Below are 26,886 nucleotides of genomic sequence, written 5' to 3' on the forward strand. Positions count from 1 at the left end.
GGTGTCTGTTCGCCAGAATTTTAGACATGAATTTGACCGCTTGGAACCGCGAATTTTAAATTAAACTTTCGCGAAAAAATATTAGAAAAGAAATTAAATAACGAAAAATAAACTTGGTCCAAAATATTATCAATCAATCATATCAATTTGCCGAAGCCGAACGAGTGACGACAACAGCGCGAGGCACCGCTTCTTCCCAACTCTTTATATAGAGAAGATGTGTTTCTTTATATAAGCACAAGAATTTCCTTTCCATTTTTCGATAAGGGACATAGTGTCTTTGTAAAAGGAACACTTCAAACTTTTCATTTCCTATAAAAAATTTTCCTCCAGTTCCGATTCGCACGTCTTTATTTAATTAAACAAAAACTCAACAATTATATCTTATACTAAATGATTGTGTAAATATCATTTACAAGGTCCATACATATAACTTAAATTCGTAAATTATCTTTGTTGCTTCTCTTGGATAGAGCTTTGGTGATAAAATGACTAATAGCTCCAATGGGGCAAGACATCAAGCACAATGACACAGAATGGCGGGTTTCGATACAATTCTCCAATCCATCAAGATAAACCAGCCTGTTTCAAAAACAAAAAAACAAAAAATTAATTAAGAGTTTTAACAGGGCAGCTCGACAAGAGTGGATTGCTCTAATGGTGAGCACCCTCCACTTCCAACCAAGAGGTTGTGAGTTCGAAAGGTGAGAGAGTTCTTGGAGGGAGGGAGCCGAGGGTGTATCGGAAACAGTCTCTCTACCCCATGCTAGAGGTAAGGTCTGCTACACACTACCTTCCCCAAACCCACTAGTAATTATACTAGATTGTTGTTGTTGTTGTTGTTTTAACGGGGCATCCCATCTCTAGAATAAATAAATAACCAGACAAAAAAGAGAGAAGAGAAAATGGGGTAAGAGCAAACACACACAAATACGGAGATACCAACCTTGCAGCAAAAAGATCCATAACCAAGATGTGAATCCATGCAGAAGCTAAATGACATTTCCCGAGAGAACAACTGAGTTATACCAGCTTGCTGAATGAGAACAAAATATTGTTAGAACCGCCAATAGTGCAATCAGTACAAATTATTACTTTATCCACTTCATTTTTATATGACAGAGTTTAATTAGACACAAGAAGGGTGTGTTTGATACGAGGAAAAATGACTTTCAGGAAAATGTTCTCTATGCTGAGAAAGTCATTTTTATGTATTAGGTACGACAAAAATCACTTTTTGATGAAAAGGAGAAAAAATGATGCTATCTTCAATTATGACGAAAGTTATTTTCATTATAACTATTTTAACTTTTAACTTCATATAGTTGCTTCAACTAACATATAGACATTATAATTAATCTCCAGAGCTCAAAAGTTTCGTCAAAATATTTTCTAATTTGTTGATATTATTATTAATCTTAACATATAATTTTAGTGGAATACGTTTTTCACTCATCAACCAAACACCAAAAAATATTTTCAAAAAAATATATTTTCCATGAAAAGTGACTTCATCATATCAAATACCCAGAAGTTAAGAAAGAAAAAAGAAAAAAGGCTTATAACATACCAAAGGTTTTGAATATGTCATAATACATTTTTATACTTATAAGAGCATATTATTAAGGATAAACTAGAAAGTTCAAAAATAAAAGCGTTTTCAAGTACAGCAAAATATCTTTTTTTCGAAACAAAAAGAAAGCAGTGTGATAATAAATGGAACAAGAGTGTAGTTGAGCACTTACATCTGGAATCAGATCTTGATAATGAAATAATAGCTGAAGCGTATCTGGTCTCCAGGAAAGGTACAAGATATATGCGTACAGAAGTCCAAGCACAATATAAGGTAGTTTGCTTTCCATCACTTTGTGAGTCTGCAATTGGCATGATGATTGACGAATTATCACCGGTGGTGAAGTCAGAATTTTTTTTAAGGGTATCCAAATTTGGAAGAAGTAAAAAAAATCTCCGACAAATGGTGTTCAATATATGTTATATACCTTTAAAACATATATTTTACCTATATATACATTGTAATTTTCCGATGAAAGGTGGTCAATACCCTTACTTAGAGTATAGCTTCACCCTGATTATCACAACTTACCTTTGAAGTGAAGCAATGATTTCTCAGACTTCATGTTGTAGGATATACATTAACTTTATCCAAATTCAGCACCTCACAACTAATTGAAAAATAAATGCATATATTGAAATCATACAGTGTTCTCATAACATGAGGAGAGCAAAAAAAGATGGTGAGATAAGTTGTGCGAGGAAATTGTGAAATGGTCCTTATGGATTGGTTAAAATAGTCCTTAAATATACTAAGCAATTTTGGTTCTTTAAGTTTGTCAAAAATACACACTATTGATCTCTGTCAAATATTTAATAAATTCGGGTTGTTAGTTATTTGGAGGTGCAGTTCTGCTACTTTCGATCTATTTCCTGTGCAATTTTTGCTTTTTCTAGGTGCAGTTTTGCTGGTATCTGATGCAGTTTTTGGTATTCTAACTATATATGAAACTTTACTAAGTCTCTTGATATTTTTGGATAAATCATTTTTTTAACCGTTCCCCTTAAATCTACCGGCAAGAATTTGTTAAAATATTAATTTAGGAATTTTTAAACAGTATAGTCGCACCCAAAATAATAACTTTAATACATAATACATACATACATATATAGAGAGAGACACATATAATATTTGACTAGCAGTTGTAATTATTTTTTGCGCCGACAACCAAATATGCTAAAGGCCCTTGAAAATTATCCAAAAAACTTACAAATTCAGCTTTAGGTGCCACAATCATGAAGACATAAAAGGGAAGAACTGCTACTGATCCCAACGGGAATGCAGTTGTAGCGATTTCAGAACTTGAAAACCCTGCAAAAGAAGAGCACAAACACTTAACTTCCCCAAATATCTGATAATATACATGCTAGCAAAAGACTTCTACATTGATTCAAAATGTTAAGATGCATACAATACTTCTTTTCATTCTTTTATTTTTTATAATTGTAATATTCGGGTCAGCTTGTGTGCACCTCGATTAATTTTACGGGGTATATACTATATTTCACTAGTGTAGGCATGGGATAAAGTAACCCTGTCCATAAAGGCTCGGAGAAATGAGAAAAATACAACTCACAATATTGAATTTGACACCTTAAATTAGACTTTTGGCTGATTTTACACTTTTTTGCAAAACCAATAAGCCAAGAAAATAGAAACAGCTCTACGTGCAAATTTGAGGAAAATATTCTTGAAGCAAGTAACTCATCTAGCTAGTATTCAACATTCTTAATTAGCAATCTAAATTGCTGCAATACTTTTACTACTTTTTTCAACATGTTCTTTAAAAAATAAATACCCATTCACTAGGTAGGGGTAAGCTACATACTACTCTTCCCAGATCTCACATGTGTAAATATACTAGGTACGTTGTTATTGTTGTTTATATTATTCAGCACTAGTTTAAACTAATTTTTTAAATTAATTAGCACACATTTAAAACTATATGGAGCATGATATGGAGGAAAATAATTACATGAGGCAGACACCATTGAGCTCTTTCTTTGCAGAAGATTTCTTGTAAGATTTGGACGAATAACGATTCTTGATCCTCCCATAAAACTCCAACCAGTGCTTAACTTGCTTCCTAATTCCTTAACTTTTTGACGTGAAAGATCAGAGTTCACTGGTCCAAGAGCAAAAGATGCAGCATTGTTCCTCTTTGTATAGATGTTTGATGTCAAAGCAGAAGGCCTGCAGTTCGTCTGCAACTAGTAGTACAGAATCATTCTGGGAATTATTTTTTGTCAAAAAAATAAAAAGTGAATTGAAAATCTCACCCAAACATCCGACTCTTGAAAATATGCGAAATCACGTCCCATTATATATCTTTTACCTTTTTTGTAATCCTTGTTGAAAAAATTAGTGTTATTTCAAAAGGGAATGTCCGTCATTTTGATTTGGAAAAACTTTTCTTGTTTTTGAAATATTATTTTTATATCTACTTACTATTTAGTAAATTATTTCACCTTTAATCGATTCAAACTAGCCGTTACCTAGCCGTTCTAGCAGTTATCTAGTCGTTACAACACCGCCTATATATACAAGGTATTTTGGAGACTTGTTGACATAACTTTATGAATCATCTTCTCCCTCTTATATGTTGGGTTTCTTTCTTGAATTTTATGTTAGTTCTGTTCACAGTTTAATACCTGGAAAAGTTTGTTAAATTCTAGGAGATATGCCTAACTTTATTCATTATTTTGTGGGCGAAATATCCTTAAAGACATTGTCCTTAACATGCCTCAAGCTAACTCTTATTCCCCATAATCAATTTCCCAACAATCCTTCCCTAGGAGCTCCCACCTTTTGTTCCTTCGATGACTCAGAACCACATTCTCAAGATTAGAAGTAGTCGAGAGTGCTTATCACTTGAGAAACTTTTTGTTATACCCATTATCTTTTATTTGGTTACTTTGTTATGTAATTATTGACCTGATTATTTTGTCAAAACAATTTCATAACAATAAGAATGATAGTCATGAAAGACATTAGTCCAAAGCTGCAACTTAGATTTATTGTAAACTGAACTAGTAAATGATGTCTCATATAGTAGAACAACTCAACAAATTCTAAATACTCCAATTAGAACAATCAATGAAGCTTAAAAATCCCAATAATTAAGTGACTTTTGAGAAACATAAATACCACTTTACTCACAAAAATTCAAGAGTTTCCAAGAATATTCCCGATATTACTTAACAAAAGAAAGCTCGTAAAATAAGAAATGAAAATTATAACGGAACATACCTTGGGTGAGATGAAAAGGTAGCAGAAACAAGAAGAAGAGATGGCCATGATTCAACCAAGAATTTAAAGAAAATCAACAACGAGAATTATAATAAGGTAGCACTCTCATTTGCTGTAGATATATAGTGCACGGATGTTACTAGGGAAGCAAGCAAACATTTGAATACACCCAACTAATGAATATTACTCGTTTTGTGTTTAGTTTCAATCCAGATGATATGTTTCGCTTATCGAGATTCAATCAATGCGAAGTTTGATCAATATTTTAAATAATTTTTTTATCATAGTAACATGAGAAAAATTACAACTTACAGTATTTTACATATGGTTTTTTGAATATATATATCGTAATTTTAAAATATTGAGTTGAACTAATCCAATTTAGTTTCAAAGCTTAGTCAAGTTGATCACTCTCGATAAGCAAGTATGTCATTTAAATTGAAACAGAAGGAGTATATAGTAGTATGTTTTATTTACATATATCACTTACTCATGGTTGTTCATATGCGTTCTAACTTCAATTTTTCACTTGGCTACGCTACTTTAAAATTAATGTGATTTGGTGTAAATATCGACGATTGTGAGTAAAAACTTAAAGGAATAGAGGTCATCAATTAAGACCACTACGTACTACACTTTGCCCTCATAGTGAAAATGCCTAATTTATATCTTCTAATAAATTTCCATGGCCGCTAATTAAACTACCTTTGGTTTCAAAAAAAGATTCTTTAACATCGATCTAATTATTCAATCAAATGATCTGAATTCTGAACATAACATACCTAACTGGTTTGTTAAACATCTTTTTTTTCAGTAAAATATAAATGCAGTATATAAGTTTATACTGATTAAATTGAACCACTGACACTTCATTTAATAGTGTAGTACAATTTGCCGAAACCAAAACCAAATCTGGCCAGCTAATTAATGGGATATATATATATATATATATATATATATATATATATATATATATATATATCCATTGCCAAGTGGACTACACTCTGCCCGAAGTAACTCGCAGTCTCGCATAGTGCAAGTGCCTAACTAAAATAACCTTATAATGAATAATGAAATTAAACCAATTCCTAACCACACAACCCAATTGAAATGTGCATACACCAAAACAAGTATGGTGTTTGGCAAATTCCAAAAGAAAAGCTGCATGTGATAAGTTGTAGTAAATGAATAGAGAGAGTAAATAAAATAAGTCAGACTACAACTTTTCTTTTTCTTTGGTTCACTTATGGCGGAAAAATTAACGAGAGTCAACATATAATATGTATGCATATAAAAAATTTTATACCTATCTACATAATGTATTTTTTCAGCGACGGGTATTGTGGCTCTGATGACAATGGTATAAGTCCATGTAAGAATTTTGTAAAAGTAAGTGTTTATTGGTTATGATCGTGGTGGATCCGGAAATTTTAACAAGGGGATTCAAGATTTAAAACCATTTTTTTTTACTCAATGGCATTTATAAAAGTGAACAATAAAATTTTCGACATTGGGGTTTATATAAAAATAATTAGAGCAAAATACGAAATAAACTTTTTATTGTTAGATCAATACTAATACGCTAGTACGTTGTTCTAAAGTAACTTTTTCTTTTTTTGAATTTAAAAGGCTAATGTGAAAAGCAAATATCATAAAATAATTTTAAAAAGCCAACTACTAACGATTATAAAAATAAATAATAAATAAAAATCCTAATTAAAAGTAGAACAATAAAACATGTTTTGGAAGATATTCAGATAAAACCATCAACTAAAACAAAACAGATTTATAGCCTGTTTGGCCAAGTTTTTCAAGAGGCCAAAGTGTTTTTTTTTCTTTCTCAAAAGCACTTTTTTTCCTAACTTGAGGTGTTTGACCAAGTTTTTTTGGGGGGAAAAAAGTGTTTTTGGGAAGAAGTAGAAGCATGAGAAGCAGAAAAAAGTAACTTCTTCCTAAAAGCAGAAGAAACGTGAGGCTTGAGTCAAAATGAGTAAAAAACTCTACAAAGGGGTTTAAGATTTAATATATATATCTATAAAAAGTAATTTTTAACTTACATACATAATGAATTATATATATATTTAGTATAGTTTTTCCAACAAAGGGTGTTTGACCGAACATCCTTTGCTCTATGTGACATTGCCATTGGTGGGTCCCTTGATAAAATTATGACAAAATGGTGAAACAATTGCCTATGTAAATGAGAAGAAAAAAAGTGGCGCATGCAAGAATCAAAAGGTTAACTTGTCACTTATCTTGACCCATTTATGAAACTAAATTGGGTATGTTGTTTTTTTATCTTGAACCTCCTTAACTGTTGCAACAGCTATTTTTCTTGGTTAAAGGGGGTCCAAAGTAATATATTGGATATGAATGATATTATGTGAAATTTCATATATAAAATTAGTAAAATTTTCTGGGAAAGAAGTTCGGTTGAATCCTCTCGCTACCATATAGATCCACCCGTGGTTATGACTTATGACTTAGAACAGTAACTTCCAATTTAGGTCACTTTATAAATTTCTAAAAGTGCATACAACATACTGGAATGTTCATTCATGTGGTGTGCATGATTTAAATGTTACTTATTAAAATTTAATGAAGACTTAAAATAAATCAAAGAAATTTGAGTGCAATCACAAACATGCTCTTACTTCATTACTTTACTAATCAAAGGGCGACTTAAAAGCGGAGGCACAAAATGTAAGTCCTATGAATTTTTTGATAAAATTCATTGAAGAATACGTAAAAACGTATACTAATACTTAATACTATATATTACAAAAATGTGCCAAAATTAATTTAGAATATTCATACATACTGATATATGTACATAACAGTATAGTAAGTCATAGTTTTTGCCTTTACTTGAGTTTAAGGGTTCAAAAAAGGAGGAAGTGCACGCACAAATAGCCGTTTTTAGAATTGTTATTCAATGAATAGTCCAAATTTACAAAGTATTTAAATTTTAGTTACCTCGTTAAAAAGATAGGCAGAATACATAGGTGGCCCCTAAACTTGGCCATTTTTTTCAATTGGACCAATAAGAAAAAAACATGTCACTAAAGAAAAAAAGCCAAAATTGAAGGACCCTTGGTGATGAAGACTCGTCACTTTCTCCACCCACTATTTCGCCGCCGATGAACACTGCCGTCGAGACTTGCAAGCTCATAACTCAACAACTCTTGCTGATTATCACCATTATCTTTTCAGCTACATCCATTGCAACTTTCAGGCAGGGGAGGTCAACCAGCTACTGTTCAGACAGGCGGAGGCCGGCCAGTCGGAGCTCCAACTAGGTTCTATGCTTTTCCGGCCAGATCAGATGCAGTGGCCTCAGATGCCGTAATCACAGGTACTATTTCTGTCTGCGATGGGGATACTTCAGTATTGTTTGATCCAGGATCTACCTATTCATATGTGTCATCTCTGTTTTTTCATTTCCTGGATATTCCTCGTGAGTCCTTGGGTACTCATGTTTATGTGTCCACTCCTGTGGGCGATTCTGTTGTTGTGGATCGGATCTATCAGTCCTGTATAGTCATATTCTATGGTTATGAGACTAGAGCGGATCTCATGTTGCTCGATATGACAGACTTTGAGGTTATCCTGGGCATGGACTGGCTATCCCCATATCACGCCATCCTTGATTGTCATGCCAAGACTGTTACCTTGGCGATGCCAGAGTTGCCTAGATTGAAGTGGAAGAGTTCGTCTGTCAGTGCATCTAGTCGAGTTATCTCTTTTCTGAAGGCTCGACATATGGTCGAGAAGGGTTGTTTGGCTTATCTAGCTTATATTCGGGATACTACCGTAGAGACCCCGACGATTGATTCGGTGCCAGTAGTCCGGGAGTTCTCCGATGTGTTTCCTTCTGATCTTCCAGGCATGCCACCAGGCCGTGATATCGATTTTTGTACTGACTTGGATCCAGGTACCCAGCCTATATCTATCCCAGCGTACCGCATGGCTCCGAAAGAGTTGAAAGAACAACTTGAGGAGTTGCTAGCAAAGGGGTTCGTCAGACCAAGTGTATCTCCTTGGGGTGCACCAATCTTATTTGTGAAGAAGAAAGAAGGGACTATGCGGATGTGCATTTATTACCGCCAGTTGAACAAGGTCACCATCAATAACAAGTACCCGTTGCCGCGTATTGATGATTTGTTTGACCAGTTACAGGGTGCTAGGGTGTTCTCTAAGATCGACTTGAGATCGGGGTACCATCAGTTGAAGATTCGGGATTCGGATGTTCCAAAGACTTCTTTCCGTACTAGATATGGCCATTATGAGTTCCTAGTAATGTCTTTCGGCTTGACTAACACCCCAATGGCGTTTATGGATTTGATGAACAGGGTGTTCAGGCCTTACATTGATTCGTTTGTCATTGTCTTCATTGATGACATTTTGATATACTCACATAACATGGAGGAGCACGGGCAGCATTTGAGAGTGGTGCTTCAGACCTTGCAGGAACAGAAGCTATATGCTAATTTCTCCAAGTGTGAGTTTTGGCTAGATTCTGTAGCATTCTTGGGGCATGTTGTATCAGGCGAGGGTATTAAGGTAGATCCCAAGAAGATTGAGGTAGTTTAGAGTTTGCCTCGTTCTACTACGACGACTGAGATCAGGAGCTTCTTGGGGTTAGCAGGTTATTATCGCCGATTTGTGGAGGACTTCTCATCTATTGCAGCATCTTTGACTAGATTGACCCAGAAGGGGACTCCGTTCCGTTGGTCCGATGATTGTGAGGCGAGCTTCCAGAAGCTCAAGACAGCTTTGTCTACAGCACCAGTTCTAGTGTTACCTTCCGGCTTGGGGGATGTATACTTTGTATTGCGACGCTTCACGCGTTGGTTTGGGTTGTGTATTGATGCAGGAGGGGCAAGTTATTTCATATGCTTCATGTCAGCTGAAGCCTCATGAGAAGAATTATCATGTGCACGATTTGGAGTTGGCCGCGATTGTTCATGCTCATAAGATTTGGAGGCATTATCTTTATGGGATGTCTTGTGAGGTTTACACTGATCATCGCAGCTTGCAGCAATTGTTCAAACAAAGGGATCTCAATTTGAGGCATCGCAGATGGTTTGAGTTACTAAAGGATTATGACATCACCATTCTTTATCATCCGGGCAAGGCGAATGTAGTCGCGGATGCCTTGAGTAGAAAGGCAGAGAGTATGGGTAGCTTGGCCTTCATTTCAGCAGAGAAGCGGCCACTAGCTTTGGACATTCAGTCCTTGGCTAACAGACTTGTGAGGTTGGATATTTCAGAGTTCAGCCGAGTTCTTGCATGCGTCATTGCCCAGTCTTCACTATTGGAGCAGATCAAGGCTCGACAGCTTGATGATCCGCACTTGTTGGTCCTCAGAGAGACGGTACTATAGGGTGGTGCCAAAGAGGTTACTATCGGTGAGGATAGTGTTCTGCGACTACAAGGTCGTCTATATGTTCCTAATGATGTTGGCTTGAGGGAGAGGATTTTAGGGGAGGCACACAGTTCTCGATATTCCATTCACCCAAGTGCTACGAAGATGTATTGCGACCTGAGGCAGCATTATTGGTGGCGGCGAATGAAGAAAGACATATTTGAGTATGTAGCTAGGTGCCTAAATTGCCAGCAGGTTAAGTATGAGCACCAGAGGCCAGGTGGCCTACTTCAGCAGATGACTATACCTGAGTGGAAGTGGGAGCGCATTACTATGAATTTCGTAGTTGGGTTGCCGCGGACCTTGCAGAAGTTCGATGCAGTTTGGGTCATTGTTGACAGATTGACCAAGTCGGTGTACTTCATCCCAGTTGTGAATATGTATACTTCAGAGAGGTTGTCCCAGATTTATATTCAGGACATAGTTCGGTTGCATGGTGTGCCTATTTCCATCATATCATACAGAGGCTCTCAGTTCACCTCACATTTCTGGAGAGCAGTACAGAGTGAGTTGGGGACCCGTAAGAGCTCAGCACAGCATTCCATCCACAGACCGACGGACAGTCAGAGCGGTCAGTTCAGATCTTGGAGGACACGCTCAGAGCATATGTGATTGACTTTGGAGGGCAGTGGGATCAATTCTTGCCCTTGGCCGAGTTTGCTTACAATAACAGTTACCAGTCCAGCATCGAGATGGCTCCATTTGAGGCTTTATATGGTCGGCGATGTCATTCTCCCATCGGGTGGTTTGAGCCCGGTGAGGCTAAGTTATATGGTACTGATTTGGTGAAGGATGCCTCGGAAAAGGTAAAGTTGATTCATGAGCGACTTCGCACGGCACAGTCCAGATAGAAGATTTACGCGGATCAGAAGGCGCGTGATTTATCATTTACGGTGGGTGAAAAAGTTCTCTTGAAGGTTTCGCTGATGAAGGGGATTATGAGATTCGGGAAGAAGGGCAAGTTGAGCCCAAGGTTTATAGGCCCATTTGAGGTGTTAAGCCTAGTTGGGGAGGTTGCTTATGAGCTTTCCTTATCTCCCAGTCTATCGGGAGTTCATCTGGTTTTTCATGTGTCTATTCTCCGAAGGTATCATGCCGACTTGTCACATGTGTTAGACTTCAGCATGATTCAGTTAGATGAGAGCCTGGTTATGAAGAGGAGCCAGTTGCCATTGTGGATATGCAGGTTCGCCAGTTGAGGTCCAAGAAGATTTCTGCGGTAAAAGTCCAGTGGAGGGACCAACCAGTCGAGGAGGCGACTTGGGAGTCCGAGGAGGACATGCGGAGCAGATATCCACATTTATTTGGCACTCCAGGTATGATTCTAGACCCGTTCGAGGACGAACATTTGTTTAAGATGTGGAGAATGTAACAACCCGATCGGTCGTTTTGCTTTTTAGAACCCTGTTTCCCTAAATAAGACCCCCCCCCCCATACGTGTTTCTACTTTTTATGGCTTGCGGGGATGGTTAGTTCGGGATTTGGAAGGATTCGGGTTGAAATTGGAACACTTGATTCCTTAAGGTTGGCTAAAAAGGCTAAGTTTGACTTCGGTCAACGTTTCGAGTGAACGACCTCGGAATCAAGATTTAACGGTTCCAATAGGTTCGTATGATAATTTTGGACTTGGGCGTATGTTCGGATCGGGTTTTGGATGACCCGGAAGCATCTCGGCGCCTAATAGTGAAAGTTGGTTCTTTGAAGGTTTTTAAAGTTCTTTAAATTTGGTTTGAAGTAGGTTTTGGTGTTATCGAGGTCCAAATGGAATTCTGAGACCGGGAATAGTTTCGTAATGTCATTTATGACTTGCACGTAAAATTTGGAGTCATTTTGAGTAGTTTAAGTATGTTTCGGCGCGTTGGGAGTAAATTAAAGAACTTGTAGTTCATATTTTGATTCAATTGGTTTGGGTGTGATTCTTAGTTTTGATGTTGTTTTGTACGTCCCGAGAGTTTGATAGAGTCCATTTTATGATTCCAAACTTGTTGGTATGTTAGGACGGGGCCTCGGGGGCCCTAGATGCCGTTCGGACAATGCGCGGATTGAGTTTGAAACTAAAAAGGGCTGCTGGTTGCACCAGTTCTAGTGTAATCGCACCTGCGAGCCTTGGGCCGCAGGTACGAGCCCACAGATGCATGGTTCGTGCCGTAGAAGTGGCTGGGAGCATTTGGCTATGGACCGTAGATGCGTGCGAGTTTGCGCACCTGCGAATGCACAGGTGCGATTGGGGAAACCGCAGAAGCGACTATGTTCGCAGGCACGCGTCGAAGGTCACAGGAGCGGCTCTAGATCCGCAGATGCGAACGTTGGCCAGCTGGGGGAGGACCACACCTGAGAGATTTCCTCCGCAGAAGCAGCACCGCAGGTGCGGCAGTGGCTTCGCAGGTGCGAGATTCGCTGGGCTGTGAGGTTGTTTTAAATATGGGACTTAGGCATTTTGCCCACTTCTTGGGGGCGATTTTGGAGTTGGATAGAGAGGGTATTTTCATCAACTAATTGAGGTAAGTAATTTCTATCAAATGTGAGTTAAATACATAGTTTATGGGTAGATTATAATATATAAATTAGTAAAAATCTTGGGGTTTAGGTGAAAACCTAGGTTTTGATAAAGATAAGATTTAACCACATTTGATAAGGAACCTAGTGAAAATCATATATTTGAGTTCATAATGTCATGGGTAACAACTTTGTCCGAAAATTTCGGGAATCCGGGCACGTGGGCCCGGAGGTGAATTTTAGGAATTTTTCAAATAGGCTTGGGAAATCACTTTGATAGTTAAGATATGAACTTTTGAACATGTATTGATCGTTTTATATAATATTTGACTAGTTTCGAGTCGTTTGAAGGTTTGAGCACAACCTTGGACCGAAAAGTAGGCTTTGAGACGAGGTACGTCTCTTTTCTAACCTTGTAAGAGGGAATTATCCCCATAGGTGAAATGATTAACATGTGTTTCTATTTGTGGGGGGCTACGTACGTACTAGGTGACGAGAGTCCGTACGTAGCTACTAATTATGCTATTGCCCGGGTAGTCTAGGACACATATCATGCTATACTTGAGATGTTTGCACCCTTAAATGTTAATTTAATTTCTTAAGTTAGATTGAAAACTTATAAAGGAATTTTTAAAAGGTTAAATTTCACTTACTTGAAGTTGTGAATGGAACACTTGACTGTTATTGAGAATTTATGTTTCTTTAAAGTATTTTTCTTTGTGGAGCTGGCCGAACACCTCGGTAGCAGATAGATGCATCTATGGTTCGTGTCGTTCGACCCTCGGCAGTGCACAGTTTAAATATTTATGTTGGATCGGGTCGTATAACCTCGGCATAATTTGCGCATGATACATCTTTGGAATCATTTATAATTGATATTGCTTCATTGGCTTGAGATATAAATTATTAAATGATGAAAATGAATTCGGGACTTAGTACTTGTGAAAGAATTATTTATTATTTCCTGTTATTGAGTTTTCAGTATTATTCACGAAATCCATGCTTAGTTGTAAATTTTGGCATATTATTGTTAGCCCATAGTAAGTGTCTAAGTCGACCCCTCGTCGCTACTTCTTCGAGGTTAGACTGGATACTTACTGGGTATATGTTATTTATGTACTCACGCTACACTTCTGCACTTAAATGTGCAAGATCTGAGCCATGTGCATCTGGATATCAGTTCGGCGCGCGCACTTGATTACCACTTCGAGGCTTCATGGTGAGCTGCCTTCTGAGCTCGTTCTACAGCAACCAGAGTCTTTCTTTGATTGTATTTCCTTCTGAGCCCGTTCTGCAGCAACCAGAGTCTTTCTTTGATTGTGTTTTTTTTTTGTCTATTTCACTTCGGACAGTAAATTAGTATTCTTTTGTATATTCTACTAGATGCTCATACACTTGTGACATTCGGTCTTGGCACACACTAGTAGACTTGCGGCTTTGGTTTTATTCTGTGACTATGGTTGCACACAGTTGCTTTCGTGTTATTTATTTTAGATCTGTTATTTCTCAAATTCTTTTTAAATTAAGGAAAGTTTAATTACTTGGAAAAAAATTGTTAAAAAGAGGAAATCACGTGACTAGTTCACAGTTGGCTTGCCTAGCGGCAGCGTTAGGCGTCATCACAACCTATTATGAAATTGGGTCGTGACAGTCTTTAATGAGTAACTAATTCATCATCTGCTAAAATTCTCCCACACGAATGAAGTGATCCTCGTACTTCTTGATCCATTATCTCAAATAAGGTTAAGTATTGACCTACCTCTCCCTTCTTAGGGAACTCATCCTCTAAGAATATGACATCCTGTGATTCAAACTCAGTTACACTCCCACTGTCTTGCTGACCTATAAACACATAACCCTTTGAGGTTTCAAAGTATCTTATAAAGATACTTTTCTTCCCCCCCGGGTCCAATTTGCCATATTTGTGAGAGGAATCATGTGTATAGGCAGCACAACCCCAAGGTCTTAATACACTCAGGTCGGATTGTCTTCCAGTCCATAACTCATATGGAGTAGTAGTAATTGATTTTGTAGGCACTCGGTTAAGCACAAAGGTGGCAGTAAGCAACGCATCACCCCAGTAACTAATTGGGAGGTTAGCTTGTGCCATCATTAACCTAACCATTTCTAGGAGCGTTCTATTTCTTCTCTCCGCAATACCATTTTGTTGTGGAGTATTTGGGATAGTCAACTGATGAACTATTCCCTTTTCATAACATAAATTATTAAACTGGGTTGATAAGTATTCACGGCCACGGTCAGTTAGAAGAGCTTTTATCTTCTTGTCTAATTGATTTTTCACTAAGCTCATATAGCATTTGAAGCAACTTATTGCTTCTGATTTGTGGGAAATTAAATAGACATAACTAAAACGGGTAAAGTCATCAATAAATGTGATGAAATAACTTGCTCTATGCCTAGCCCTAACATTCATAGGCCCATATATGTCTGAATGGACTAATTGCAAAGGATATTCAGCTCTAGTCGCCTGACCAAAAGGTTTTCTTGCAGATTTTCTAGCTAGACAATTTTCACAAGTGGACAATTCCATATGTTCAATGTTGGAAAGCAAACCTTATTTTGCTAACCTTTGCATTCTTTGTTGGCCAATATGAACAAGTCTAGCATGCCATATGTTTATATCACTATCATATTTATGTGAAGAAACAAACATAGAAAAACTAGCATTATTATTAAATGAACATAATAATTAAACCTCCGGTCACATGACCAAAACCAAATAAAGTTGAACCAAAAGTCAACTTGGCAGAATTGCCATGACAAAACAAGTCAAATCCTAGCTTAAGCAAAACTGAAACTGAAATAACATTCCGGTGAATTATTGGTGCAAAGAGAACATCATGTAGTATTAGGTCTCGACCACCACGTAGGACTAACTTGTATGTACTGATCCCTTCAACATCAACTTTATTATTATTGCCAACATATATCCACTTTGCTCCACATGAAACTCGTCCAAACTCAACAAAGGCACTGCGTTCCCAGGCTATGTGGTCTGTTGCTCCTGAGTCTACAATCCACAAAGGATTAGATTCAGTTAGAAAAATAGAACTAGAAACACAAAGTTCACTAATTCGAGCATCGTGAAATACCTTTCGTGGAGGCTCAAAGCAATCTCTGGCATAGTGACCCATCTTGTCACAATTATAGCATTTCACTTTAGCAACTTTGACACGTTTGGGATGTTTGTTCTTGCCTTTTTCAGTCTTTGCTCTTTTAGCAGGCTGAACTGAAGAGCTTGAGGTGGCCCTCTCTTCTTTCCCCAGTTCCTTTTCTTTGAATCACTCTTGGTTTTGGAGGTTGTTGCCATGTGCAACTCAGCTATTGGCTTTGCAGCCTCAAGTCATTCCTCCTCTAACTCAAGGTGTCTCTGGACATCTTCCAGAGTTGTGATTCACTCATTATGGGTCAAATGCATTTTTATATGATCCCAAGAACTAGGTAAAGAGAGTATGACAGCTTGGATTTGTTGTTCATCAGTCAACACATGACCAGCATCTTTCAACTCCCCGATAATATTTGTCATTTGCCTCAGATGTGTTTTCATTGAATATTCTGGGCGTTTCTTATATGAATCAAATTTGATCGTTAAGGATCGTAGCCTTGCAGTGGAACAGGTACCAAACCTTTTCCTCAAATCATTCCAAAGATCCATAGCTCTTTGGTGATCCTTAAACTCCCTTAGAATGTGATCATCCAAGGTGCTCAACAACGTAATGCGAGCAATGGAGTTCTTTTTCTTCCAACTGTCATAGGCTTCACGCTCACGCCTATGTTGAGCAGTGTTACCTTCCTCAGGCTTATTCATGACATTGTTAATGGCCTCCAGAGCCTCTTGCTCCTCTAGCACATACTGGACTTTCAAGCTCCAGGTTTTGTAGTTATCACCATTGAGTTTCAACCCTTTGTTGAGCTCAGCAACAATGTTTTTCGAAGCAGTAGTCATTCTTTAACAAAATAAAAAAATATTATGAGGATCATGTAAAAATAAAAATGATGCAAGGCATGATGTTCGGCATACATACTTATTATGATACTAAGCATCAATTGATTAAGTTAATAAACACATATATTAATCATGGAGTCGAAAGTTCACTATGTTCCCAATCATCGTCCAAGAATTAAAATATTATGAAAATTAACATATTCAATTATTTAGCTCAGTGTCTTAATCATTTTTAAGACAACATAATTATCTATCATGATTTTATAATCCCATGTGGATCATAAGTTAACAAATAACTTATATTAGCATGCAAATAAAATTAATGTCAAACTAATTAACATTTATTACATGTTATACAAATTTACATGAAATTTATTTTAATGTTAAACTAATTATCATATTAAACATGTTAAACAAATTAACAAGTATTCCTAATATTAAACTAATAATGGCATGACCCAATTTCACCTATAGGTCGTGATGGCGCCCAACACTACAGCTAAGTAAGCCAACTAGTAATTTGAACCCATATTCAATTCTTTTAAAATTAACCGAGTAATTTAAACTCTTCTTACTTGCTAGGATTAAAAACAATATGAAAAGATCTGGTAAATTAAAATAACCAAGAAAATAATTAAATCAAAATATTCTACTAGTGTGTGTGCCAAGACCTGGTGTCACAAGTGTATGAGCATCTAGATTATACAAAAATTATAAATACTGTCTGGAATGAAATAGACAGAATAAAAATTCAGGAAGAGGCACTAGTTGTTGCAGAACGGCTCAGAAAGCAGCTCATCACTAAGTCTCTGGATAACGTGGGTGCGCGCCGATAGGTCCAACGATAGTACCTGTCTCGGGTCCTGCACAAAAAGTGCAGCAAGTGTAGCATGAGTACGTAAACAACGTGTTATCACGACCCGAAATTTCCCACCGACGGGACCTTGATGGCGCCTAACATTTCACTTGCTAGGCAAGCCAACGTTAGAGAATCATTAAATCAATTCCTTATATCCATTCAGTAATTAACAATAATTAACTAAGATGAAATATAAAAAGTGCGGAATATCATAAAACTGTGTTAACTACTACCACCCGGATCTGGAGTCACAATTCACGAGCATTCTACAATTTGCTACAAGTAATAATCAGAAAGAAATACAACTGTCTAAATGAAAGAAACAGTAGAACAGAAAAGATAGACGGAGACTTCAAGGTCTGTGAACGTCGACAGATCTACCTTGAGTCTCCGGACAGCGGACTAATAGCAAAATCTCGATCAACCCGAGCCGGTATCAAAATTTGCACAGAAAGTGCAGAGTGCAGTATCAGTACAACCGACCCCATGTACTGGTAAGTGTCGAGCCTAACCTCGACGAAGTAGTGATGAGGCTAAGGCAAGGCACCTATAAATCAACCTGTACAATTTAACAGTGTATATGCAAATAACAGAAATGAAGAACTAAACAGGAAATGTTAGGAGGGGAACATACTGAGGGGAATACAAGATAAAGAACTACAACAGAATAATCACCGGAGCAGTCAATATACCATGAATCAACAGGAATAGTGAATACAGTAAGGAAAAATGCACGGTATCACCCTTCGTGCTTTTACTTTAAATCTCACCATAAAATTAATAGAAACGGCACGGGATCACCCTTCGTGCATTAATACTCACAATATGGCACGGCATCACCCTTTGTGCATTAACACTTACAATATGGTACGGCATCACCCTTCGTGCATTAACACTCACAATATGGTACGACATCACTCTTCGTGCATTAACACTCTCCCTTACCATAATGCAATGCATAAATAACAACAGGGAGATAGAATAAAGAGTACAAACCTTACTTCAACATTTGGTTCCATAATATCAATCTCAACTTTGAAATAAAAACTCAATTATCACCAGAAAATCCGTAAACATGATAAGAACGATAAATTGAACAATACTAGTATAACACGTAGCAATTTGGCATAGGAATGAGACAATATAAGAAAAACAGAGAAACATGGAAAAACAGGTAAATTGGCAGCGCATAAGTACTCGTCACCTTACATATACGCCGCTCACATGAATTTCACTTAGCAAGTAATCTAAGGTTCCTAATTTCCTCAAGTCAGGGTTAGACACAACACTTACCTCGCTCTGAAGTCCACTTTATTCTCAATCACAGCTTTTTCTTTAGAATTCACCTCCAAACCACTCGTATCTATTCAAAAATGACTCAATAATATCAAATATTGCTAAAGGAATCAATTACATTACATAAATTAAATTTCTCAAATTTTTCTCCAAAAAGTCGAAAAATCGACCCCGAGCCCGCTTGGTCAAAACCCGAGGTTCGGACCAAAATCTATTTACCCATTCATCCCCGAGCCCGAATATATAATTGGTTTTGGAATCCGACCTCAAATTGAGGTCTAAATTCCCAAATTCCCGAAATCCCTAGTTTCTACCCTAACCCCTAATTCTACCATGAAAACTCTAGATTTTAGGTTGATAATTCAAGAAATGTAATGGGTAATTGAAAGAAAATGGTTTAGAATCATTTACCAACACTTTGGGGAAGAAAATGACTCTTGAAAATCGCCTCTACCCGTTTGGTTCTTGAAAAATGTTGAAGAAATGGCTTAAACCCGTGTTTGGAGTCTGTTTTAAGTCACTCGACATGCCTTCATCGTGTTTGCGAGAGGTTTGTCGTGATCGCGATGCACAGCAGCCTAAGGCCTTCGCGTTCGCGAGTCTTTCTATGCGTTCGCATAAGGCAGCTCCCCCCAAGCCTTCGCGTTCACGACCCAGTGGACGCGTTCGCGTAGAAGAACATGACCCCCTCCCCCAGGTCCCTTAAACTATCGCGTTCACGTGAGACAGATCGCGTTCGCGAAGGGTACCACCCCCAACGCTTCACGTTCGCGAAGAAGAAATTTCCCCTGCCCCATTTTACCTTTCGCGTTTGCGACATTACCTACGCGAACGCGAAGAAGGGCACACCAGAACTGCTGCTGCAGCAAAAATCTCAGATTTTCTAAGTGCAAATCACCATGTAGCCTATCCGAAACTCACCCGATCCCTCGGAGTTCCAAACCAAACATGCACACAAGTCTTAAAACATCATACGGACCTGCTCGCGCGATCAAATCGCCAAAATAACACCTAGAACTCCGAATTTAGCACCAAATCAAATGAAATTCTCAAGAATACTTTAAAATTACTATTTTCTCAACCGAAAGTCCGAATCACATCAAATCAACTCCGTTTCTCACCAAATTTTTCAGACATGTCTTAAATATCATAATGAACCTGTACCGGGCTCCGGAACCAAAATACAGACCCGGTACTAACAATGCCAAACATAAATCAATTCTTAAAAACAATTAGTTTTCAGACTTTTAATTTTCATCAAAAACTCATAACTTGAGCTAGAGACCTCCGAATTCGATTCCGGGCACACGCCCAGGTCCCATAATTCGATACGGACCCACCGAGACCGTCAAAATATGGATTCGGGCCCGTTTACCAAAAATGTTTATCGAAGTCAACTAAAATCAACTTTTAAGGCAAAAATTCTTATTTTCATTAGTTTTCAATATAAAAGCTTTTCGGAAACCTGTCCAGACTACGCACGCAAATCGAGAAGGGTAAAAATGAGATTTTTAAGGCTTAAGAGCGTAGATTCAAGTTCTAAAACATAAGATGACCTTTTGGGTCATCACAATCTCCACCTCTAAAACAACCGTTCATCCTCGAACGGACATAGAAAAGTACCTGGGCTGGTGAAAAAGTGGGGATATCTACTCCGTATATCGGACTCGGACTCCCAAGTAGCTGCCTCAATAGGTTGACCTCTCCACTGCACTCGAACTGAAGGGTATCTCTTTGATCTTAACTGGCGAACTTGCCGAGCTAGAATTGCCGCCAGTTCCTCCTCGTAAGTCAAATCCTTGTCCAATTGGACAGAGCTGAAATCTAACACATGGGACGAATCGCCATGATACTTTTGAAGCATGGACACATGGAATACCGGATGAACAGTTGCTAAACTAGGTGGCAACGCAAGCCTGTAAGCCACCTCTCCCACTCTCTCCAGAATCTCAAAAGGTCTGATATACCTAGGGCTCAATTTGCCCTTCTTTCTGAACCTCATTACACCCTACATGGGTGATACCCGAAGTAACACTCTCTCTCCGACCATGAATGTAACATCACAAACTCTACGGTCAGCATAACTCTTCTGCCTGGACTGAGCTGTGCGAAGTCGATCCTGAATAATCTAGACCTTATCCAAGGCATCATATACTAAGTCTATGCCCAACAACCGAGCCTCTCCCGGATCGAACCACCTAACTGGCGACCGACACCGCCTACCATATAATGCCTCATAGGGAGCCATTTGAATGCTCGACTAGTAGTTATTGTTGTAGGCGAACTCTACAAGGGGCAAGAACTGATCCCACGATCCTCCAAATTCTATAACACAAGTGCAGAGCATATCCTCCAAGATCTGAATAGTACGATCGGACTGTCCGTCCGTCTGAGGATGGAATGATGTGCTCAACTCAACCCGCGTACCCAACTCACATTGTACTGCCCTCCAAAATGCGAGGTAAACTACGTACCTTGATCAGAAATGATATACACGGGCACATCGTGAAGACGGACGATCTCACGAATATAATCTCTGCTAACCGCTCCGAGGAATAGGTAACTGCCACAAGAATGAAATGTGCTAACTTAGTCAGCCTATCCACAATAACCCATACGGCGTCGAACTTCCTTTGAGTCTGTGGGAGTCCAACAACAAAGCCCATAGTGATACGCTCCCACTTCCACTCAGGAATCTCCATCTGCTGAAGTAAACCACCGGGTATCTGATGCTCATATTTTACCTGCTGACAGTTTAGGCACCGAGCTACGTAAGCAACTGTATCTTTCTTCATCCTACTCCACTAATAATGTTGCCGCAGGTCATGGTACATCTTGGCAGTGCCCGGGTGAATAGAATACCGAGAACTGTGAGCCTCCTCAAGGATCAACTCGCGAAGCCCATCCACATTAGGCACACAAATACGACCCTGCATCCTCAAAACTGCGTCTTCTCCAACAGTAACCTTCTTGGCACCACTGTGCCGCACTGTGTCTCTAAGGACAAGTAAATGAGGATCATCATCCTGCCGATCTCTGATGCGCTCAAACAAAGAAAATCGAGCAACTGTACAAGCTAGAACAAGGCTAGGCTCAGAAACATCTAACCTCACGAACTAGTTGGCCAAGGCCTGAACATCTAATGCAAGCGGTCTCTCACCAACTGGAATATATGCAAGGCTACACATGCTGACTGACTTTCTACTCAAAGCATCGGCCACCACATTGGCCTTCTCGGGATAATACAATATAGTGATATCATAGTCTTTCAATAGCTCCAGCCACCTCATCTACCTCAAATTGAGTTCCTTATGCTTGAACAAATACTGCAAGCTATGATGATCAGTGAATACCTTACATGGCACGCCGTAAAGATAGTGCCTCCAAATCTTCAGCGCGTGAACAATGGCTGCCAGCTCTAGATCATGAATAGGGTAATTCTTTTCGTGAACCTTCAGCTGCCGTGAAGCATATGCAATAACCTTTTCACCCTGCATCAATACCGCACCCAGACCAATACGAGATGTGTCACAATATACTGTATAAGATCCTAAACCTGTGGGTAACACCAATACCGGTGTCGTGGTCAAAGCAGTCTTGAGCTTCTGAAAGTTCGCTTCACACTCTTTTAACCACCTAAACGGGGAACCCTTCTGGGTCAATCTGGTCAACGGGACTGCTATGGATGAAAACCCCTCCATAAATCGACGGTAATAGCCCGCCAAACCCAGAAAACTACGGATATCTGTAGCTGATGTGGGTCTAGACCAATTCTGGACTGCCTCAATCTTTTTAGGATCCACCTGAATACCCTCTGCTAATACAATGTGACCTAAGAAAGCAACTAAACTCAACCAAAACTCGTATTTTGAGAACTTAGCATATAACTGGCTGTCTTTCAGAGTCTGAAGAACGATCCAAAGGTGCTGCTCATGCTCCTCTCGACTGTGGGAGTAGATCAAGATATCATCAATAAACACAACCACAAAGAAATCCAAGTAGGGTTTGAACACCCGATTCATCAAATCCATGAATGTTGCTGGGGAATTTGTCAGCCCAAATGACATCACTAGAAACTCATAATGCCCATACCGAGTCCGAAAAGCTGTCTTAGGAACATCGGATGCCCTAATCCTCAACTGATGGTAGCCAGATCTCAAATCAATCTTGAAAACACCTTGGCACCCTGAAGCTGATCAAATAAATCATCAATCCTCGGCAATGGATGCTTGTTCTTGACAGTGACTTTGTTCAATTGCCGATAATCTATACACATCCTCATCGGTCCATATTTCTTCTTCACAAACAATACCAGTGTACCCCAGGGCGAGACACTAGGTCTAATGAAGCCCTTATCAAGCAAATCTTGCAACTGCTCCTTCAATTCTTTCAACTCTAGCGGGGCCATGCGATATGGCGGAATGGAAATAGGCTGAGTGCCCGGAGCCAAATCAATGCAGGAATCAATATCCCTGTCGGGTGGCATCCTTGACAGGTCTGCAGGAAACACCTCTGGAAACTCACGAACAACGGGCACCGAATCTATGGAAGGAACCTCCGCACTAGAACCACGGACATAAGCCAAATAAGCTAGACACCCCTTCTCGACCATATGCCGAGCCTTCATATAAGAGACAACCCTGCTGGCAGAATGGCTAAGATTCCGTCTCCTCTCTAATCGAGGCAACCCCTACAAGGCTAAGGTCACCGTCTTGGCATGACAATCTAATATAGAATCATAAGGTGACAGCCAATCCATACCCAGTATGACATCAAAATCAACCATGTCAAGAAGTAAAAGATCTACACGAGTCTCAACAATAGCATCTCCCACTGGTGTGGACACATACACAGGAACCCTTAAATAATCACGGGGCACAACCAAATAGGAAGCAAAATAGGATGACACATAGGAGTAAGTAGATCCCGGATCAAATAAAACTGAAGCATCTCTACTGCAAACCGAAACAGTACCTGTGATAATAGCGTCAGATGACTCAGCCTCGGGCGTGGCTGGGAAAGCATAACATCGAGGCTGGGCCCCACCACCCCGAACTACGTCCCTGGGACGGCCTCTAACTGGTTGGTCTCCACCTCTAATGGCCTGACCTCCATCTCTAACTATCTGGCCCCTACCTCTGGCTGTCTGACCCCTGCCTCTGGCTAGCTGAGTAGGTGGTGCAGCAACTGGTGCCGGAACTATGGCATGCGAACTCTGATGTTGTGAGCTGCCCGTTGCCCGAGGGCAAAATTTAGCAATGTGCCTCGGATCACCACAAGTATAACATAACCTCGGCTGCTGTGATTGTTGACCCTAAAACTGACCCTGTCGACCTGAATAACCACCCTGATAACTCTAGAGTGGAGGTGCACTAATAGGAGCTGGTGGTGCATTATAGGCTAGCTGGTCGGAATAATGCATCTGAGGGCCACGGCCACCTGAGGCACCGTGGGATGCATGGAGCGCTGAATGAAACGGCCTGGGAGGATGGCCTCTACCAAAAGTACTCCTGACTCTAGATAAGGCACCGCTGAACTCACTGGAATGACGAGGCCTCTTGTCAGACCCCTGACCTCCCTGAGTAAGAACCATTTCGACTCGTCTGGCGATATTAGCAGCCGCATGAAAAGAAATCTCACTCCCAGTCTCCTTAGCCATCTGCAATCTGATAGGCTGAGCAAGTCCATCAATAAACCTCCTCACCCTCTCTCTCTCTCTCTCTCTCTCGGTGGGAAGCAGAAGAATGGCATGAGGGGCCAAATCCACAAAATGGGTCTCATACTGAGTAACAGTCATACTGCCCTACTGGAGACGCTCAAACTTACGGCGATGCTCCTCTCTCAATGTGATAGGCAGAAACTTCTCTTTGAAGAGCTGAGAGAACTGGTCCCAAGTAAGAGCGGGCGACCCAGCTGGTCTGGTCAACAAGTAATCTCTCCACCATTTCTTGGCAGAACCAGTCATCTGAAATGCAGCAAAATCAACCCCATTGGTCTCTACTATACCCATGTTTCGTAGAACCTTGTGACAGCTGTCAAGATACACCTGGGGTCCTCTGAAGAAGCACCACTGAAGTGAATAGGAAAGAGCTTGGTAAACCTGTCCAATCTCCATAAATCCTCAAAAGACATAGCTGGCCCATCTCCGACATGTGCTGCAATAACTAACCGGCAGAACTAATCCGACTGGCTGAGCTACTGGAGCATGATACTGGGGAGCTATCTGCTCCAGAGTGGGAATGGTGGGAGTCTGGGCTCCTCCTCCAGCCTGAGAGACTGCTGGTGCCATGGGAAATGCGCCAGTCTGGGCCACACTCTCCATAAGGCCCACCAAACGGACCAAAGCGTCCTGAAGTACTAGGGTAGCAATGAACCCCTCCGGAACCTGAGCTGGTCCGGCAGGAACAGTCTGGGCTGGAACCTCCTCATCAAGCTCTATCTGAGGCTCCACTGCTAGGGCTGCTGCTCGGGCCCTAGGCTGAGCCCTACCCTTGCCTCGGCCTCTGGCACGGACTCGGCCTCGACCTCTGCCCCGCGTAGGAGCTGTCACTGGAGGCTCTGGCTGCTACTCAGCTGAGGAAGCGGTACGTGTCCTCGCCATTTGCGAGAGAATAAGAGTAGAAGAGTTCAATCAGCATTGAGAAAGCAAAATCACACTACAGAGAAGAAAAGAAGTGAAACTTGTTCCTAAACTTCATAACCTCTGGAAGATAAGCACAGACGTCTCCGTACCGATCCTCCAGACTCAACTAAGCTTGCTCGTGAATCGTGAGACCTAGGAAACCTAGTGCTCTAATACCAACTATCACGACCCGAAATTTCCCACCAACGGGACCGTGATGGCGCCTAACATTTCACTTGCTAGGCAAGCCAACGTTAGAGAATCATTAAACCAATTCCTTATTTCCATTCAGTAATTAACAATAATTAACTAAGATGAAATATAATAAGTGCGGAATATCATAAAACTGTATTAACTACTACCACCCGGATCTGGAGTCACAATTCACGAGAATTCTAGAATTTGCTACAAGTAATAGTCAGAAAGAAATACAAATGTCTGAATAAAAGAAACAGTAGAACAGAAAAGATAGACGGGGACTTTAAGGTCTGTGAACGCCGACAGATCTACCTTGAGTCTCTGGACAGCAGACCAATAGCAAAATCTCGATCAACCCGAGCCAGTATCAAAATCTGCACAGACAAGGCACCTACAAATCAACATGTACAATTTAACAGTGTATATGCAAATAATAGAAATGAAGAACTAAACAGGAAATGTCGGGAGGGGAACATACTGAGGAGAATACAAGATAAAGAACTACAACAGAATGATCACCGGAGAAGTCAATATACCATGAATCTACAGGAATAGTGAATACAGTAAGGTAAAATGCACGACATCACCCTTCGTGCTTTTACTCTAAATCTCACCATAAAATTAATAGAAACGGCACGGCATAACCCTTCATGCATTAACTCTCATATCATGGCACAGCATCACCCTTCGTGCATTAACACTCACAATATGGCACGGCATCACCCTTCGTGCATTAACACTCACAATATGGCACGGCATCACACTTCGTGCATTAACACTCTCCCTTATCACAATGCAATGCATAAATAACAACAGAGAGATAGAATAACAAATACAAACCTTACTTCAACATTTGGTTCCATAATATCAATTTCAACTTTGAAATAAAAACTCAATTATCACCGGAAAATCCGTAAACATGATAAGAGCGATAAATTGAACAACACTAGCATAACACGTAGCAATTTGGCATAGGAATGAGACAATATAAGAAAAATAGAGAAACATGAAAAACAGGTAAATTGGCGGCGCATAAGTATTCGTCACCTCACATATACGCCGCTCACATGAATTTCACTTAGCAAGTAATCTAAGATTCCTAATTCCCTCAAGTCAGGATTAGACACAACACTTACCTCGCTCCGAAGGCCACTTAATTCTCAATCACAACTTTTTCTTTGAAATTCACCTCCAAACC

General features: G+C 39.7%; 1 protein-coding gene across 2 annotated transcripts; it reads right to left on the reverse strand.

The window, feature by feature from the left end:
* Positions 1 to 279: 279 nt before the first annotated feature.
* LOC104111123 (protein ABA DEFICIENT 4, chloroplastic-like) lies at positions 280 to 4,986 on the reverse strand. 2 transcript variants are annotated; one of them, XM_009620735.4, is made up of 6 exons: positions 4,823 to 4,986; positions 3,549 to 3,777; positions 2,784 to 2,884; positions 1,746 to 1,874; positions 947 to 1,036; positions 280 to 582 (listed from the first exon to the last, which is right to left on the reverse strand). In XM_009620735.4, exons 1-6 carry the CDS (start codon positions 4,868 to 4,870, stop codon positions 568 to 570), a joined length of 612 nt encoding a protein of 203 aa, XP_009619030.1. In that variant the 5' UTR covers positions 4,871 to 4,986; the 3' UTR covers positions 280 to 567. The 2 variants fall into 2 exon arrangements, with proteins under 2 accessions (XP_009619030.1, XP_009619029.1); XM_009620734.4 differs by having other exon boundaries at positions 3,549 to 3,783; positions 4,823 to 4,963.
* Between the last annotated feature and the right edge of the window lie 21,900 nt (positions 4,987 to 26,886).

This window comes from Nicotiana tomentosiformis, chromosome 9 (assembly GCF_000390325.3).
Source record: "Nicotiana tomentosiformis chromosome 9, ASM39032v3, whole genome shotgun sequence".
NCBI lineage: Eukaryota > Viridiplantae > Streptophyta > Magnoliopsida > Solanales > Solanaceae > Nicotiana > Nicotiana tomentosiformis.